Source organism: Harpia harpyja, chromosome 14, assembly GCF_026419915.1.
Source record: "Harpia harpyja isolate bHarHar1 chromosome 14, bHarHar1 primary haplotype, whole genome shotgun sequence".
In the NCBI taxonomy this organism is placed as follows: Eukaryota; Metazoa; Chordata; class Aves; order Accipitriformes; family Accipitridae; genus Harpia; species Harpia harpyja.
In genome coordinates, this window is record NC_068953.1 from 19,641,585 (window position 1) to 19,661,006 (window position 19,422).

The following is a 19,422-nucleotide window of genomic DNA, read 5'->3' on the forward strand; positions in this document are numbered from 1 at the left end:
AAACAAGAAAAAGGAAAAGAAAGTGACAATTCACGTGCCTGTGTGATGGTGTGGTCTTGTGGTTCAACACCCCCAAAATGAGCATGTAAATAAACGCAACTTACTGAAGTGAAGAAACAAAGTTGAAAAAAGCATTAATTAAAAGGTCTGAACGCATTTATAGAGGTTAAAACCAAAGAGAAATAGTTCCTGTTTCCAAACATTTAAGTTCACGACTCAGGTGACTCCTTTGCAAGAAGCTGGGCCTGCAGGGACACGGCTTGTCTGCTTGAGGACTGACCTGACAGAAGGGACAAACAACACGAAATACAAACGCTTTTGCAGCCAAGGAGCAAAACTTGAAAGGCAATGCACCACCGCCAGCAGACAAGAAATTAAAAAGGTCTTGCGCTAAGTATTCCCCGGTGCGGATTATTCAGCTTGAAGTGGCAGAAGTTCCCAACGGGGTGCAGCACTGTAACGTTACCAGGTGTACTTACACGAGAGAGCTGAGGGCTGCTGGACCAAGATGGTGCTGTTGCCAGGCAGATACCTGCCCTAAGGACAGCATTCCTGGGGAGTTAAATCCCTGCAAGGCAGACAGGTCTGCACTAGTCAAGGAGTAATCTAAGAGGGAAAAACAAATAAAGAAGAAAGTTCTTTATAATAGTTTATATATATATATGTACATATTTTTTATATATATATATATATATATGCAGACACACACATGTATATAAATAGATGAGAATAAATGTGATATACGCGCACACACACAAATATAAAGGCTTTCTGCCCAAAACAAATAAAGGCAAGTGACCCTGAGGAGTCCAAGCGTGAAAACTTTGAAGTGTGGGAGCAGGGCTGGGGCTGGATGCCTCAGGGATGGTATGAGCAAAGTCACTGCAACTGGGAGCCTTAGTGACCCCCTCCCATCCACTCCGTTTGTGCAGTCTTACTTTAACATATCACATTCTCCCTCTCCCCACAACAGTTTCACTCATTACTTTATATCTGCTTCAATTGTCATCTCTGTATCAAATAAACAAAAGAAACCTCTTTATTTAGACCAAAAAAATACTATTATGTAGAAATACAACTTAAAAGGATAATAGAAAATACAACATATTCCTCATCAACAGCCAATGGCCGGCTGTTAGTTTTGTTTGGCTAGGCTATAGCGCTTAGACAGTTCTCATGAAGTCATTTTCACTTTATCATTATCACTCCTGGTTTTCTTTCAGGTTTTAAAACAAAGCTGCAAACACTTCTCTGCTTTTAATTATTTTGTAATACAGCTTCCTTAAAATAATTTCTAGTCTCTTAAGAATGCCACAAAATGCCAGCAGCCAAACTTACTTTATACTGCCAGCAGATGAACCAAAAAACTCTGCTTAAGTAGGGTTTGTGTTTGGGGTTTTTTTCTTGTTTGTTGGGGGTCTTGTTTGTTTGTTTGTTTAGTATTGTCCTAAAATGACAACACCATTGTGATTTATCTCTCTTGAGATAAGCTTTCTTGAACAATTTTGCCATTTCCATCCACCAGCTTGCTCGCTGCGGACAACCTCTAGGTTTCCCTTTTAACAGCCTACAAAGGAAGAGGAGCCCAGTGCCAGCAGGGTATCGGGCTCTTCCGAGATGCATCACTGCAAGAATCTTCCTCAAGACCTTGGGAATCCCAGCTGCATGCCAGCAGGTGAAGCTACTTAAGCTGCCTTTTTCTTTTGGTTTCATTTCCTCTCAGTTGACATTTTTACTGGAACCCTGAAAAACCCTCACAAGTATTTCTGCCCAGATTCAGAAAGATTTTTCCCAAGCTGATGGATCCAAAGCCTTTCTGCAAGACTAAAAAAAACCAACCAACCAAACAAAAAAACGAACAAAAACCCCCCCAAACACCACACGCCAAAAAACACGCCCTCCAATGACTAGGACATGCATTCAACCTTCAGAGCAGCCAGACCTATGACAACATGCCCGTGTAGCAAACAAACACTTGACATGGATGTACTGTTCTGTGCCAATGGGATTTCTGTAAGAGCAAACCTGAAGAAAATGTTTATAGAAATTCAGCTTCCATATTTTTTTTCTTTGCAATTATAGCTTTTATGATAATGGACAATTAACTTCTGGTACTTTGGACAGAATGTGTCTGATGACAGGGGTTTGAGGAGATTCTTTTCCAAAGAATACAAATGCCACTATACAGTTAGCTGCACTATCACTTCCCTAAATAAAAAAGCAAGACAGCAATTTCTATACATGAGTGACTTGATACAAGAGTCGTACAGACAGAAGAGTGCCTTCTATGTGATGGAAACCATTACTGCTGTGACCCTAACAATAAGATACCTTTGAAGTTCACACCTCTGCAAAATAACTGACCTAAAGCCAGTAATATAATTTATGGCTAGATATGCTCTGCTCAAGTGTAAGTTACTATTTAACTGATCTCTGTGGTTTTTGAATGTTTTTTAAAAATGCCTAGACTGTTTTAGAACAAGTAACTCTGTTCATTCTGGCCCTTCCTCTAGTAATCTGCAGAAAGAATACTTCTCCAGCAAAATGAGTTATATAAAATAGTGTATTTGTGCAAAACTGATATCCAACGTTTTAATTAAGGATCTAAGAGGTGAATCTATCCCTTCCATCCCTGAAAAAAAACCCTATCAATCCAGAAAAACAATTTAGGTATCTAAATTTTATCTTAGCCCTTGAACTGCAAAACTGAAATTGCTACGTAAGTGGTGACTACCCTAAGAGTACCCAGATGACAATTTGGTTTCGACATCAAATTTCTTTTTGCAAATCCCCTGAAAGGCTCAAATCTAATAGAAACAATTTTAAAGTGTCTGAAAAACACTAAAGGCTAAAAGCTTTTCACAAATCATTGCATTATCAAAGGAAATGGGCTGTTTTTTAAAAACCATATCCCGTGGTAACAGCACTTGTCCATTGCATAGGACAGCAGTTTCAATCATCTTTGCTGCTTCCTGAGATTCAGACTACAGCCCCTCTCATCTTTTTGATGTTTTAGTCATCAGCTTACAGGTTATTCTGGATGATGGACGCACACAACAGTGCTTCCTAAAACAATATCAGACTGCATGAGAGAATGAAGGGATTTGTCAGGTGACAGGTAAAACTCCGTGTGGGTCTTCTGAGCAGGGACCAGAACTACTTGTTTACTTTAAACAGCCATTAAATGCAATATACAAACAATCTTTGTGGCAAGTATCAAACCAAGATCTGTATGTCCAGCAAATTCATACTTAAGCTTATAATCCAAAACAAGTCACCAAGCACAATTCTTCACTCTGCTCATTTTACTGTTATTGCAACCCCATCTTCTCCTTCATTCATTTCTTTAGACTTTAACCCCCTTGGGGTAGTGATTATTTGCATAAATTTTCAACAATTTAGTTGGGTGCTCCCACAGTGTATTTACTGTTGCTGATGACTAAACAGTCCCTCTCAAAATGCAAACCTCATGCATGACAGTAACTGCCTGGGGCAGTGCCTCGGAGGCAAACCCACACAGAAAGTGGCCGAAGGGTAGTAGATGTCCGTTAATGAGCACGTTAATGCAGAAAGATACAGAAAGACCTGAGTTGTTTGACTGGAAGATGGCTACAAGTCTAAACTAAAAACTGTAGTGAAGACTTTCCAAGCTAGTAAAAGTGGAGAAAAATGTATAAAATCCCATGGGGGGGGGGGGGGGGAGGGGGAATTATTATGAATGGATGGCTGCTCTATTTCATCTTCCAACCTTACAGACTCCTGACAGCGCCCCTCCTTGCAAAAAACAAAGAAGATTCCAAAACCTCTATATCACTCAGGTTTTGGTCATTTTCTACAAACCTTGAAGTTTTTTTGGATTTGTCCTGACCTTTGCACAAAAGTAAGAACATTAGGCCACTGACAATAGGCCATTGCAGTGTTTTTTACCCTTTCTTAAATTTATTATCACAGAGGTGCCACCAGCATTGCTGATGAGCTCAGCTTCAGGCGGCGGCAGCAGGTACATTTTGAAGCTGGCTGTAACATGCTGTCTGACACTGGGGTAGCTCCTGATCTGTTCTCAGAGAAGCCACCCCTGTGGCTTGCGTGTGTCCCTGTCTCCCCCCCCCCCCCCCCCCCCCCCCAAAACCTTGCCACGTAAACCCAACACAGTGGCTCCTTAAGGAAAAGTAATTTATTCCTTCCTAGTATGCCCTCCACTGCCTCCCAGGTTCCTGAGCATCTCACGCCTGCCAGCTACTTGTGTATAGCCATCAAAGACTATACAGGCCAAGTGAAGAGACGCTACTGGGGAAATCTCCTCTGCTGGAGGCATGGATCTTCCCAGATTCATAGAAAGAAGAGAAGAACACTCTCGGGTCCTTCTGTCTAGCCAGAGTTGATCAGCTATAAATGGAAGCTCTCTAGTGTAGCTCTGTTCCTAAGAGCTATCGTTGCAGAAGAGAGAAGTTAAATTTTTTTATTTTCATTTTTTTAGAATTTGAAAGCCTACCAAATAAGACTTAAACACTGCCAACACAGTGGCTCCTCATTCAGAAATTCCTGTTTTAACAAATTATAGCACTTGCATTTGAAAGTCTTAACTAGACTTCATCTAAAAAACAGTGAACTGGGGAATTATTTCCTTTGTTTTCCTTTTTAGTTTTAACCAGTAGCTATTTTAACTCTGACTTACAAAATTTATTGACACTTATTTGCAATGTAGTTTCTCTGCAGGTGCACTTGAAAATTAAACTGTGCATCACAGATCAATGGTAATCAACCTGACGCTACCAAGGCTGCAGCCTTTCAAGGAAATGATCACAAAAATTCCTTCACCAATTACATACAGGGACTGTAACAAATAAAGAACCTTGAGATTGAAATCAAAATTACCTCTGTTGGTATGGAGACAAAGTAGGAGGCACCATATCATGAACTACTTTCCAAACCGGCAAACCAATTATCAGTTATATTACAAAATTCCTTGCATAACGCCCATCTTGGATAAAAAGTAGTTTGAAGGTCCTTCAGATAATAGGGACTCGCAAAGGTGAAATGCTGACAATGCCTCCCCATGAGTCCCCACCTCACTTGATAAAGAGAAGGAGGAGAAGGCCCTGTCTGGGCTTTGTACATCTGGGCTTTTTTGCAAATTGAAAGCCCCAGCAGAATCTGATGCCCACCTGGTGTTGGAACTGAGCAGAGCAGAATGAAAGGGACAGTATGCTCAGAAGTATCAACTAGTGCTTAAATGTGGGGCATTTCAGTTCTCAGATGGATAGCTTGAATACTACTGCTGTAAGCAATGCATTTTACTGTGTGTCTCTGTATTCAGCCGTGTGCAACCTGACTGAAAGCTTCTTCCTGATAAAAGTCTCAACATTTACACATTTTACAAGCTAAAGGCTCATTTTTGATGAATAAAAGCCTTCATTTGAACTGAATACGAAAATACAGTGAAGTGTCACAGAAATGCAAATTTTCTGGGCTTACAAATCACAAAAGCCTTGTACATCTGACAAATCAAGCCACTTATTAAAAACAATGCTTACCAGTGTTGTAGGCAGTAGGCATGGCCGAATACACCAGTCCCTGCGGAGGCAAGCTTGGAGTTGTCACAGACACCACAGGGGTAGCAAGAGGCTGTGTAGACTGAGAACTACTTATCCTTTGGGTATTCTATAAATGATTAAAAACAACATGTCTTGTGATACCAGTTAGAACAATGGAAAATCAAGTGCTAATATAAAAATAGCATTCAATTAAAATGTGTTTCTTTGCTTTATTTTTTAGTTATGAATACATCCTTTTTGTTCAGGATAGATTTTCTAAACAAGCCAAAACATTTCAAGACAACCAAAATGATCTTGGCAAACTGAAATGAAAAATTAAGACTCACGGGTCTACTTCCCGTGCATGCAGATTCCAATATTGTTGGAGTTCTAGGACATTAAAATAAATGCAATTTCTTAGGGATATACACAACAATTCTCAGAAGTTCTTAAGTGATTTAAGAGGTTTTAGTCTTATTTTCTAAAGGGGTTTTAGCACAGATGGCGAGGTGCAGTTCCACCAGAAAAGAGTCTCCCACTTCCCAGCTGTTTATCCAATTTTCAAAATTTTAGCTGCCAGTTTTGACACTGTGCTGACTACACCTGTCCTGAAAGGAACACAGAGATCTTCTAAATTTGATAAGACTGCAGTGATAAAATAATCTTGCTGTTCCCATGGTTCCTGAGAAACCGAGAGAGTACTTGTTATAATGCAGATAGGTTTCAAAGCAAATGACATCTGAGTGCACACAGAGCAACTGTGCTTTTTGAACAGGAAAAATAGCTAAAGTAGATTGTCTCAGATTATCTAACCGTAGGCACAATGTGGCTTTTTAATAACAGTCTGTCTTTCCCATATACCAGAATGAACATGTGTAGCAAACATATCACGCAAATTAAGCTCTTTAACCAAATTTGCTGTTTAGAAAACATATTAAACACTGTGGTGAATACCACCAGACAGCAAAGCTGCTCTGTCACAGAATATACTACTCTTCATGGAGGCAACTTTAAATCTTCCTTCACAATATGCAGTTCAACAAATTTGGCCATGCCAGATACTGTCAAGAACAGGAAATGCTACATGCTTTTATTTTCAAACAGATACTTAGTTTTACCTACACAAGTCTTAGAAATACTAGAAGTAGTAGAAGTCTCTACACCCTGTATTTCTACATTCTTACAGAACCATTCCCGATTAGGGAAGCTGGATTTCAAACTGCTGGAAATATGTTTTTAAAGCAAGCGTCTCTCTACCTCTGAAAAAACATTTGCTACAATAGTAGCATTTTTTTCATCTCTTTGGTAGAGTTCCATTTCCTAGCTTTAAAAGATTGAAGCTACTACTACTTTTTCCTTATTTCAGACAGGTATATAAGTATTTCAGTATCTGCAGCACTTAATTTTCTTCTCCACTCTGATCTTGAGAGAGCTAGCAGTATTAAAAATTCATGATTCCCTTTATAATAACAGAATGAGCAGGTACAGAAACAGGGCTGTATTCAATTTTAAGCTTAAACACATGAAGATGAATTGAGCATTATCAATCCTTAGCTTGTATCTTTCTAATTTAAAGAAAAAAAGTATACCACAGCACTATATTAAGATTAGCTACAACCTTCCACTGGCTGCCAGCTTCTGATCTCTGCTTTGTCTGTTGAAAGCCCACCTTTGAGCCTCGTAGCAATTTGGAGGCTCTTTGGCATTTGTTCAGCAGATGTACCCACTCTGCTTCAGAGCTCCCAGATTTTAAAGCTCTAAGTCACAGAGAAAGTCCCACTGATTTTCTGTGTAATTTATCCCTTTAAATCACTTACGTACTTCTGAAAATCTCCGCTAGATGAAGTTTATCTGGCATAAAGATATGTTATTAGAGCAGATTTTTTGTGTGTGTCAGGAGTTGACCTTTTTCCAAAGCTTTCTTGGATGGCAGCCTATAAAGTTGGGATTACTGTATAATGGAAAAGTTAAGAGGAGTATACTGGGAAACAATCCAGACCAAAGGATTTCCCCATGGGATTTTTCTTTTTTTTTTTTTTTTTTTTTTTTTTTTTTTTTTTTTATTGAGTGGCTAATAAAGGTGGTTTTCTGAGGTAATTTATTTCTGAATATAATTCCTGAACATACAGCCATACAAAGACACTAAGAAATACTTAGATGTGTCTAATATTTGTTGTACTCGGAGATTCAGCCGAAGATTCGTGACAAATTTAATTAATTCTTTATTATTTTTTAACCTGGTGCAAGTGATAGCAGTAACAGGAAAAATTCAATATCTTTATTTCATGCTATGCTACCGTTCTTACCCATTTTTCATATTCAGTGCTCAGTTCCAACTATACAGAATAAATGTTCACAGACATGGTTTGGAACTGCTTTCTAGCATTTGAATTAGCATCAGAAATTAGCATAATGAGATGTAACGTTGCAGGTGTACTTCCTTTACCACGTTTGAGGAAGACACTACTGTGTTTTCTTTGTGTGAGCTTTCCTCCCCTAACAGATGAGCCCAGTTTTTAAAACCACTAGAGGGACCACGCTCCATACAGTATCCATAAACCAACCTGCCACCGTCAGCAAGCTTCATTATTTCACGCTGCAAAGAGCATAGCAGTTTTTAGCAGGCAAGAATACCTTAATTCAAGGGCTTTTGCATTAATTCCAATTGCAATGATATTTTGATTAAGTGTTTTTGCATTGAATTAGAGCTTTACTACTTGCACTGGAAACCAGACACTTCTCTATAAAGGTGAGAAGAACATGCATGATAGCTGTTTAACTGCTCAATTAGCAAGTCATTCCAATAAACCATAAAAACTCCAATACTGACTTTCAAAAATCATTTCCCCTTACTTCTGTAAATCTATTGCTAACATTTAAGGTAAAAATCAACCAACAGCATGCATTCATGAAGAAGTTTATCTAAACTACTACATTGCATGCTTTCATGCAATTAAGAGCCTCATATTAGCAACAGGTCCATGTTCAAAAACAAATCAAGGTATGTAAATAGGCAGACTTCTTTGTGTATCTTTACAATTGCACTTGGATGCAGCATCTTCTGCATGGTTTGTGCTACAGCAGCTAAACAATTTGCAAATTGCTCTAAAAATAAGTTACAAATTATTTTAGCCTTACGTTATTTTCCAAACAGAATGCCAAATGTTAAAACCTTTTGGAAAAAATAGAGAAAACACAAATCCCGAGAGTTTCCTTTCAAAAGCAGAGTATCTTTCCACTGGAAAAAGGTAGAATTATTCGTTTGCAATTCCCTATTCCTTTTGGTAAACAGGGAACACCCCTGTGGTTTGATAATCTCACGCAAGATGAAATAATTCTAAACTCCAAAAAGGTGACCTCACCAGCAATGATGTAATCTCCTTGAAAATAAGAGAAGTAATACAGGGCTTGTGTTACAATCTGAAGAACTTAAGTGAAGCCACTTTCTAAAAATATTCCACTAATATAGGGGATGATGTGGTTATTTATATTTTACATAAAAGACAGTAAATATCCTACACACATGGACAGTTACTCTGTAAGGCTCTTTTCCAATGTTCCCTCCAAGAAAAACAGAAATATTTTCAGGAAAAGAAAAAAATAGAAGTTTACAAATGGAAAGCACTAGACTTTGGATGCATTTTCAACTTGAATTGGTTGGGTTTTGAGTTTGATAAAACAAATGTATTTTCATCTGCTACCAAGGGAACACTGGAATTATTTAATATATGTAATGAAACTACAGTTAAAAAGCTGTAGTAAAAGACATTTTCAGCATCTTGCGCTCTCTCATCAAACAGTAGCCCAAACTCACCAACTCCAATTCATCCTCCTCCGACTGTACTCAGCAAACAAGAAGGATAACACAGTTACTAAAAATAGCATTGCTTTCAAAAGTGAAAAAAAAGTCACGCTTGTGCTTCAGGATTTTTATTTATTTTCATTAATAATGTGAATTTGCCACCTGATTCTGTAAATAATACTACTAGGAAGTATAATACTTTACATAATTTGGGTCAATTAGAAAATACTGTACTGAAAGAACACATGCTTTGGCAAAATTAGTGCAGAAAGAGCTTAGTAAAAACAAGGACACAGCTACACGTTGACAACACATGTAGATACAGAGCACAGCAGTTTCTGGATGGACTGATCTAATAAACATCCAGCTTAGTAACAGAATATTTTTCACATACAACCATCATACCAACCCAGCATCTCTACTCTGAAATCTCTTTCCAATTGCCTCAAAAAGACAGACAAAACCTAAATTGAATATTATGTTGTTCTTAACAACAGTAAATAGGTACTGTACACTACTAACATTAGAACAACAGCATTAACAAGATCCTCCTCTTGTATCTATTTCTAATTAATTCAAAAGTGTAATTTTCACTTTAATAATCAGCCAGCGTATTTCCTATGTCTTCTACACTTCAGTATTCCTAGAAAAAACTAAAACTTCAAGAATCATTACCCTGAGAATAATTACAGTTTTTGTTACTTGGATTAATTTTGTATTATTCATCATGAATACCAGTAACAAATGTAAGCACTTGTGGTATTTTAAAAACAAGTAGGAACTATACGGAGTACTTGTATTGTTTATATCCTGCTCCTGTTTGTTATGGTTCATTCTTCCATACACAGAAAACAGAAAACATACACACAGATATTTAAAATTTCTACATGACAGTGAAAGACTAAGACTAAAGGATCTGACCAACCAAATTAAAGGAAAAATTGAGTAACTCTTCCTGAAAGACCTGTTTTGCTCTCAATGCTGTGGTTGCCTCATGCCTGACACGAAACTCGTGTGCTATTCCAAATCTAGGCTGAACAAACATTACTACCAACATGCCAAACTGCACAGTGGTATTGAAAAGTACACAAATAGGGACTGAACCTGATCCTCGTTACTCTCTTATGCCTTCACTGGAGACATAACATCTACCATAGGACACACAAGGTTGCATTCCAGCACACCACATCAAACAAGCATTTCTCTCAGACCATCATTACCACTGAAGCCACATTTTACATCCCACAAAAATTACGACCCATGAAAAACAGGTACAAAGTGTGCTTTAGGGCATGTTAATAGAGTTCACATCACCAGTAACATCAGCCATTCCTCCACAGAATGCTGCGTAACCTTTTTTAAAGCCCACATCCTCTAAACCAACAAAGTTCTTTGCACCAAGTCAGTGAGATGTCAACTGAAAACAACAAAATCCCAATCTATGTCTCTAGGATTGCATTCAACCACATTTAGGTCAGACTGCTATTTTACACTTAAAAAAAAAAAAAAAATCCTTACAAATTTAACTTCTCCCAAGGTATCAACTTATAACTTAGATTTTCATTGGTAAAATTTCAGAATACAAACACCTTTCTATTTCTGTAAGCTACAGTAAGCAGATGAGATAGTTTCTCCCTGTCTATGTGGACAGAACACTTCATTTTTACAAAGCCAGTCATAGAAGAAATGTTTTTAACTTACCAGTGGTGGCATCATACCCTTGCTGGAGGGTGGGATGACAACACGGAGGTCGGGTTTGCGATTGTTCATTCCAAGATTACCTCCTCCAGGTGGAGGCGGAGACTTTGTAGGCATGACTTTGCCTAAGCCATTCCCACCACCAGTAGTTCCGAGTAGACTTGGTGAAGCTCGAGAATTCACAAACCCATTTCCTGAAAGAGGAAACACAAATGTACTGTAAGACTGAAGAGATGTAGCAATACAAAATCTTGGTGCACATGTACAAATTACGAAATACTTCTTTTGTAAAACTTCCAACAACAAACTTCTCACAAGAAGCACGGTATTGAATAATCAAACAAACAAAAACCACTTTCACCAGAAGATCAATATGTAAAGGTAGTACCACCTCAAGGGCATGCTGTGGCAGCTTAAACGCTGAGAAGAGCATATTGCCAAAGAGCTATTTCTAATAACATCTGTTGTTTTTTTATTTTGCCCTTTGAAGTTCCTGCAGGCTGAGCTTGCAAAAAAGTGTGTGCTTTTGCACAACCCCACTTCATCCCCACAGAACATGAACTATACTGAGTTGTTGCCTGCGAGAATAAAAAGATCAGCTCTTAAAGTCTCTCTTTCTAAAACATATTCTTCAAATATCTTCAAGATCTGCAGGACTCCAGTATCTATTCTCTAATAAAATTAATTTCACTCTCAAAAATACATACTGTCTGATTATTATATTGAGCAACAATGAGGGGAAAAAATCCTTTTCCTGCAAATTCATTCCAAGCTCTGGACACAGATATACCCGTCATTTATGCCCATCGATTATACAAGTCTTTCTCTACCTTACTCTTGATACTGATTCTAAGTAGAATTAGACAAGCCAAAGCCTACAGGTCCCAGCTTCAGCATGGAAATCTCCAAAAGCTGAATACGCTCAAGATACAGGCCTTAGCTTACACTCAAAACAGATCAGAAAAAAGTAACAAGACAGTAAAACGGTTAAGTGTCTAGTATGCTATTTTCCTGTACTGGCAAAAGCACCAATCATGTTAACCAAAATATATTTCTCAAAAAAATTTTAAAGCCACATTCCAATGATTTTATCATATTTATAGCAACGATTCCCAAAACACACACACACCTTATTCAGCTGCAAATTCAAAAAAAATTAAGCAAGGGGAATTTCACAACAGGGAACCCTATACTCACACTACAGAACTTGTGTATGTCTGTGTATAAATAAATACAATTCATAGTAAGATTATGTTTATACTAACATTGCAGTTCTGAAAGCAGCCTTTATAGTCACAATTCAGGGAAAAGTCTATTACACAAAGTTCACTGTGTGGGAAATTCTCTTCTAATAGCCTGTAGAGCCACATTGGCATAAATTCTGTATTATTATTCTAATTTGAACAAGCCCCTATGCCCAATCCAATTTTATTAGATTAAATACATATTAATCTAAAAGCAATTAAAATAAGAAAGTTGTCAGTGTCACATTCTACCTTCTTTAGCAAAATTTTTAATGCTTTTAAAAGCTTAGCAGGAATGAGGAACAATAACATGTATCAATAACAGCACAACACTTCATGAAGGTGACTGGTATGGCTAAGATACTTATCTAGTGTATGTTGAGAACCTAGGTGTGAATTCACCAGGATGCTAATGAAGGAGCCTCCGCCATTACTACTGATCCTTGTTACATGGTGGGGGAACTGCCAAATGCAATCCTCACCTTTTCCCTGTCCACCATAAATAGAACGCTACATATTGTTTTATCAATTTAGAAATGGAAAAAGCAAAGATTAATGTAAGAATTATAACAAAGCTCTTGTGCTGATGTGAAGATGTTTTACAAAGGTCTTTTGGAAATAAAGTTCTTGCTAAATATTTTTGAAGAAAAAAATTGTAAGTAGGTAGAACTTAGTAGAATTTGCAACCACGGTATTCTTGTTCACATATTGATGAGCAGTAAATTCACAACTGTAAAACCAGGATTTCAAATTCTGGATTTACTTTCTTTGTGGATTTCCTACTGTGTCAAAAGCCTGACCATACGTGGATGATCTGATATGTCCCTTGAGTTTTTCAAGGTTAGCAGAGCAAGGAGGAGTTATTCTAATTTAGTACTTTCCTGAAGCAGTTGTATGGGAGGTATGGGAATACGTTTTCTGAGGATCTACCATTTAAATCGGAAGTTACAGGGGAAAGAAGGAACACAGCAGAAAGAAGAAAAAGCTTTTTATGTCAGCATTCTTCCTTCTGTATTAAAAACCACAGCAAATACTCATTTCATGATTAAAGCATCTACATTCCTCGGCTGAAAACAGCAGAATTTATTGGGATTCTTCTAGGTTAGTGATAAAATTTAGTTATAGAGGCAGAAAAGTTGGGCTGGAGCTAAGAATACCTACCAGAGCTAAATATACTATTGACTGGTAGGAGAAAACTAGCCACAGCTAGGTCACACAGAAAAATGAACCAGCCAAAAAAGAGAAATTAAGTTCTGTGTTACCCCTAAGGTTCCTGAAACTGTGAAACAGTTTTCATAGAATCATGGTTTTGTTAAATACAGTTATGCATCAATACCTATCCATTATAAATGAGCGTAACATTAGACAGCCTACACAGCATCAGATTGCAAGAGGAATCTTGCACAACGGACAGAGTAAAAACGAAGTGGATTTGGAAACAGATGTGAAGGAGAAAAATCATTAGAAAATAATGTAATTTTCAAATTATATCTACAAAATGGTTACAGTATCTTCCATTTTCAGCAAAAAATGCCAGAACATTTAAAGAACTTATTGTTATAAAAAGTAAAGTCTGGGCTTTAATCTAATAATACATGGTATTTTACTACTCACTAGGCTGTCAGTGTTACCTTTTATCTGCCAAAGCTGTGGTGTTCTGAGTTGAATTTAAACTTCAGAACAATAACACTTTGTATAAACAATGGAGTTCTGTATAGCATTTTAGTCTATCCTATGATACCATTTCCTGTCCTATGTTTTCAAATATTTCAGTAGCTCGTGTGTTAAATCTGGACAGTGTCTTTCTTCCACACCCAATACAGTCACTTCCTGCAGCCCTTATTAGAAGGCTCTGCCAATCCTTCAGAAACATTTCATGCTTTTAGTGGTGTTGTCAAAAACAAAATCCTTGCCATTGCCTTCTCTGCACAGTATCATTCAGCAGCAGGACAGAGTCAAAGCATTTATTCTGACAAAAGGCTGAGTATTTCTTAAAATGAGTATTTAGAAAAAATATATTAAGAACAGGAGAAACAAAAAACGTCATTAAGTGTGCAGTACTATGGGTATTAATCCAATAGCAGCCCTTTGTTATAAATAGCAAATATTGAACATTTAGCAAACACTGGAGTATCTATATTGATTATTTGAAGAATCGTATGCTGGGGCTGCAATAAGACTGTAGAATATTTTTTTTTTAATATGAAACTTAAAGCCTTTTTTCCTGTTAATAATCTAGTAAGAAAATCAAATTATAAGTTAAGAGTGAAAGGGTAACTAAAAGCGGTCAGGAGCCAGAAAAAGATAATGATTACAGGATGATGCAACTATACAGCAGTTTGCCAAACTGAGGCTTTAAGAACCCCATAAATTCTACTTACTATTTTGTATAATACAGAAATCGTATCTACCCTTCCCACTATAGATCTTCTCCGAAGACAATTACTTTATGTTTAAAAACACTATCAAACTGGAAAATGGAAACAGAATATGAAATCCTATGTAAGTGTAAAATAAGACTACTGGTTTTACTTCCATCGGAAGAGTTTTATTTAACTCTAATTCTTTAAAACAGACTATGAAAGCATGTTCAAAACACTTCTTTGGAAAACATACACCAATGCAAAGATGATAAGCTCTCAGTTACATGAATCTTAATTTAATTAGATTTTATGATAACAAACATTGCCAATGTACATTAGCCTACTTCTTGTTCAGTCAGAAAATGTTTACTTTTGAAGTAACTTCTTTTCTGAAGCTAAATGTTAAAACCCAGCCATTATAACAACTGTGTATTCTGCCTTCAGAAACTAATACAGCTTAATCTCATTTATCGTCCTGCAGCCCAAGACATAGCATTCAATTACATGAGCCAGACTCATATTTCACTATATAAATCACATCAGCTGAAACAATGAACACACGTGGCTAGAAAGTACTCCATGTACTTATTACTACTCAAGGAATAAGTTATAGTCATTGGTGCCATTAATCTTTTCTTGTGGTTCATCTTTGGAGAAATTGAACAGTTATACGGAGTTTTGGAAAATAATTATGGGCAAGCAGCTAAGCAATATAAGATTAAGCAAAAATAAGAATGGTAGTGAATAAATATTTATGCCTCAAATGACATCATACAACCCAACAAATGTCACATAATTAGAAGTAAACTGAAAATTGTGCTTGCAACAAGCCATCAATTCACTATGCATCTAGAAGACCAGATAAAAATCTATTGAAGAAAAACATTTACATGTAGGACCGGGGCAGGGTGGGGTATAGGGGGAGAAACGTATTGCAAGTAAATACAACAGTAGCATTTCTATGTGCATTAGTTGCTCGGTTTATTTACTTTTTTTTTGTAATATGATAGCTTTAAGTGGAAATTAAAAAAAAAAACAACCAAACAAACCACCCCCCTGCCCAAAAAACCCAGCATATGCTCTTCATACCATTTTCAGCTTTGCACAGAAATCACTGCTGATTCTAGCATCATTTCAAAAAGCTTAAGTTCTCTGACAGCTTTGGAAAGAATTTACTATAACATCTCAAGGAAGCTGAAATAACTGTATTTCCACTGATCTTTACAAATCAATACTTCAGATAATACTATGATTAGAATTAAAATATACCTTTGACAGTAATATAAGATTTTGAAACATGTCTAACGTAAGATTTATACTTCTCAGGCAGTACTTTAGATATTGAAATGCAGCAAAAAGAAATACACATGGCAGTGTCAAGGGAATGCTTACTCATGTTACAAAACTAAAAAACCCCATCATTTCCCAGGTTGCTGGAGAATTTTTTTTTGCCTAAAGCTACATACAAGGAGAGACAATTTTCAAGGATATTTAGAATTTAAATGGGCCTTCTTCAAGACCAGGGTTATTATTCAGAATGCAGCAGCAAACCTAAAAGAAAGGCATACTGCTTCTGCATCTAAATGTTATTCAACTTTGGGTGAAACATTAGCAGTGGCAATTGGATCCCTCTTAGGTCTTTTGTCAACTACACGGTTTACAGGTAATGAAATCAGAGTTCTACTTTCTGAACTTGTTGATGTCTATGTATCTATACAAAGCCAATGTAAAGAATGGATGACAGAAGTGATATGTTTAGAACATCTGAGTATGTGTGGTGGTGTATCCTGGGCAAGGTGACATTATATAAAAGTTGAGACTTCACACAAACAGATATGCTGCAATACTTTAATCCAGATGGGAGATTAATAATTTGTTATACACGTGGCAAATTCTAACCAGAATTGTCTTGTACCTCTTAGTAAATCAGAAATTACAGTAAGGTAATGAACACACATAATATATGAAATTTCAACTGAAATCTAAGGGTAGTTCAGGGGTTGAACTGACCACATGTGGATGGATGGTTTCCAAGGAGAGATTGCTACAATTAAAAAACAACAACAACAAACCCCACCCCAAATGCTTTCTTCTACCAGCATGTTTTTCATGCTGGTTTCAGCCAGTCATTTCTTGTGAGCTGATGTAATCAGAGGAGGATGGATGGATCAAACTTTGTTACATGCTGACAACATCCAGCAAAAGAAAAGGGGTCAGCTTGCACCCTGTGAAACAGACAGTCTGCGGTCCACTTTCAGTACTCCTTTTCCTTGAGGACAGCTTGGAAGCTGTGAGAGTAAATAGGCTGCTCTCAGTGTTCTTCAGGGATCCTTCAACTTCTTCCTTGGAGAAGGATGAAACACTAACTGTTGTATTTACCTGCATCGTCTTAAAAATCAGTGAGGTAAAACATTATGCCAACGCTATTGACATTACAGAGCAAGAACCTTTGTCCACTGTATTTAGCATCACTTGAACATACCTTCTTAAGTCAAAGCCCTTTCAATACAAGCTAGGAAGTGAGAAGCTCTGTCTAGTGAAAGACTACCCACGACAGATACTACCTGTCTCACTGAAGAGCAAGTATAGCAGATTAGAAATACCACCAGTAACGCATAACCTTAAGTAGGAATATGCTCAAGGTTTACAGCTGCTTGCCTAAGGTGGTCATCTACAACAACAGTGCCAATCTTTTTAGCTGATTCAGATGATACAGGCTGGTGAGTTTGAGTGGGGGTGGAGGGAGAAGAAAGTCTGTTTTCTTAAGGAAGAAGCTGATAGCATCAATCCAGTTTCAAGCAAAATTCCTGCAAGAGGTATGTTTTTCCAGAGTTAGTTGGATACTTCTCATTGAGGTGTCTCTCATTTAATAAAACAACATGAATAGAAAGGTATGCACAGAAAGCTGTTTTGTTATTGAAGCCTTCTGATGTACTCTTAAGAATTGCAGCATATTAGCCACTTGACTCAGACTTGTGCAAGACCAAGCCAAAAGATTCTTTTATCCTCAGACATGCAGAAAAAGCTCTCCCAATCAGGCAAGCCCTTAGGATGAAGAGAAGCATTTACAGGTGTGGCCTTTCACAGTTCTCTGTCTTGATCCCTTTCTGGCAATAAACAAGCAGTTTGCAGGTACATGCAAGCTGACAGTTGGACTTCTGTATAATCCTTCCGGAGGCCAGGATAAAAGACCACACATGATCTAGATTAGCTCTTAATAGAGATCCAATAGCTCACAAGACAACAGTTTTTCAAGCAGGTATATCCTTCAGCTCTATTCCAAAGAAATTCAGTATTCCTAAAGTTACTTCACATTCTCAGAATCTGAAGATTAGTGAGGACTTTAGAGAAAATACAGCTCTGGAACAAAAAGGAGAAATTCAGTATTTAAAAAGACGAGATCTTTCTCATCCATCCTCCTGATGATAAAATTGTGAAGAGGAAAGATAATTTCCCAGAAGATTAAATGGGTCCATAATCTGCATCTGACCAGAAGGGCTACTTCACTGACGAAGAAATGTATAGACAGATAATACTGTGTCCCTGCAAGATCATAAAAAGCCTCCACCTCCAACAACTTCAAAATCACCTAAGACTGGGGAGAACTTAGGGAACTCATCTTAGTCCAAAGGTCTCAGCGTTTATGGTTTTCATGCAGTCTTGGCAATGAAAACCAGCTCAGGTCCTTTGCGTGGTTCTAGCTCAATGCCATATGTGAAAGGTATGGAAGAAAAAGTAGAGATTGGGTAACAGTGGTACTTCTTTTGAGCCTTTCTGATTCTCAGGAGTCCTCAAGGATGGGACAACTTCACTGGAAGTGCACTTCATTGGCAACCTCTGGATGATTCGAGGTATAATACCGAATCTACTGGAACACACTGAAGCTGACCTCCTTATGACAAATTTGAAGGTGATCCACCCATCAAGTCCTTTCAGTTCAAAGTAAAGGAAACTCTGCCCAGTATTTGGGTACTCGGAGCAAGTGAGGCTATGCTTTGCCTAATTAGAATCCACAGCCTTTTGAAAGGAGCAATATAGACATGCAGCACGTGTTCAAGCCATGATGACGTTGACAACGAATAGCAAGTTGTACACATCCTGGTGACATGAGATTCTTGAAGCTTGTTAGATGCCCATCACAAACTGAACAGGGTTTAACACTGACCAGGGGCAACAGTATCATGAAAATTCTAGCTCCAAAACATTTGATCTAATTAATAGAAAAAATAAAGTAGCTCAAAAGCAAACACTGTTACAATGCCAGACATTTTCCTCCTCTCAAAACCGATATACTTGCCAAGTAAAAATTTTCAGCAAATGTTTTTTATGTGGTGGGTAAAATTTTAAAAATATTACAAAATAAAAATGCTTTTTCAAGAGTTATGACAGCTGCATGTGAAGCAAGCTCTCAGTATTATAAAAGGATCACAAAATTTTCTGTTCTAGACATAAAAAAACACCAACCAATCTTTTCTACAACGCACAGATATTTTTACTCTACGTTATTTTCCACAGAAAAACTGTTAGGTTGGCAGATTGACTGCTAAAGCAAATCATATCTATTCCAATCAAGTTACACAGGAGTTGAGAAAAAGACTCATGTGAACTAAATATGAGCCATTTTATGCAACATCTCTCTTTGAACTGAGTCTCAACTCTGCAAGATAACCTTTACTTGCTTTTTACTCAGAGATAAAGGCGTATAAGTATCTTTCAAAGAAATGAGAACAAGATCTCAAATGCTCAAAACTTCATAATGTTGAGTAAGACTTGGGTTTTTC

The 19,422-nt window shown here is 37.3% G+C and overlaps 1 protein-coding gene across 10 annotated transcripts in view; it reads right to left on the reverse strand.

Moving 5' to 3' along the window:
- Window positions 1–19,422, reverse strand: part of MEF2A (myocyte enhancer factor 2A) — a 93,197-nt gene that overhangs the window by 4,147 nt on the left and 69,628 nt on the right. For 8 of the 10 annotated variants that reach the window (XM_052808113.1, XM_052808117.1, XM_052808108.1 and 5 more), the window contains 4 exons: window positions 11,038–11,228; window positions 9,349–9,372; window positions 5,535–5,661; window positions 480–606 (listed from right to left, as the gene is read on the reverse strand). In XM_052808113.1, the coding sequence (XP_052664073.1) occupies window positions 480–606; window positions 5,535–5,661; window positions 9,349–9,372; window positions 11,038–11,228 (469 nt within the window). The remainder of the gene's footprint in view (window positions 1–479; window positions 607–5,534; window positions 5,662–9,348; window positions 9,373–11,037; window positions 11,229–19,422) is intronic. The other 2 variants (XM_052808115.1, XM_052808116.1) reach the window with 1 other exon arrangement.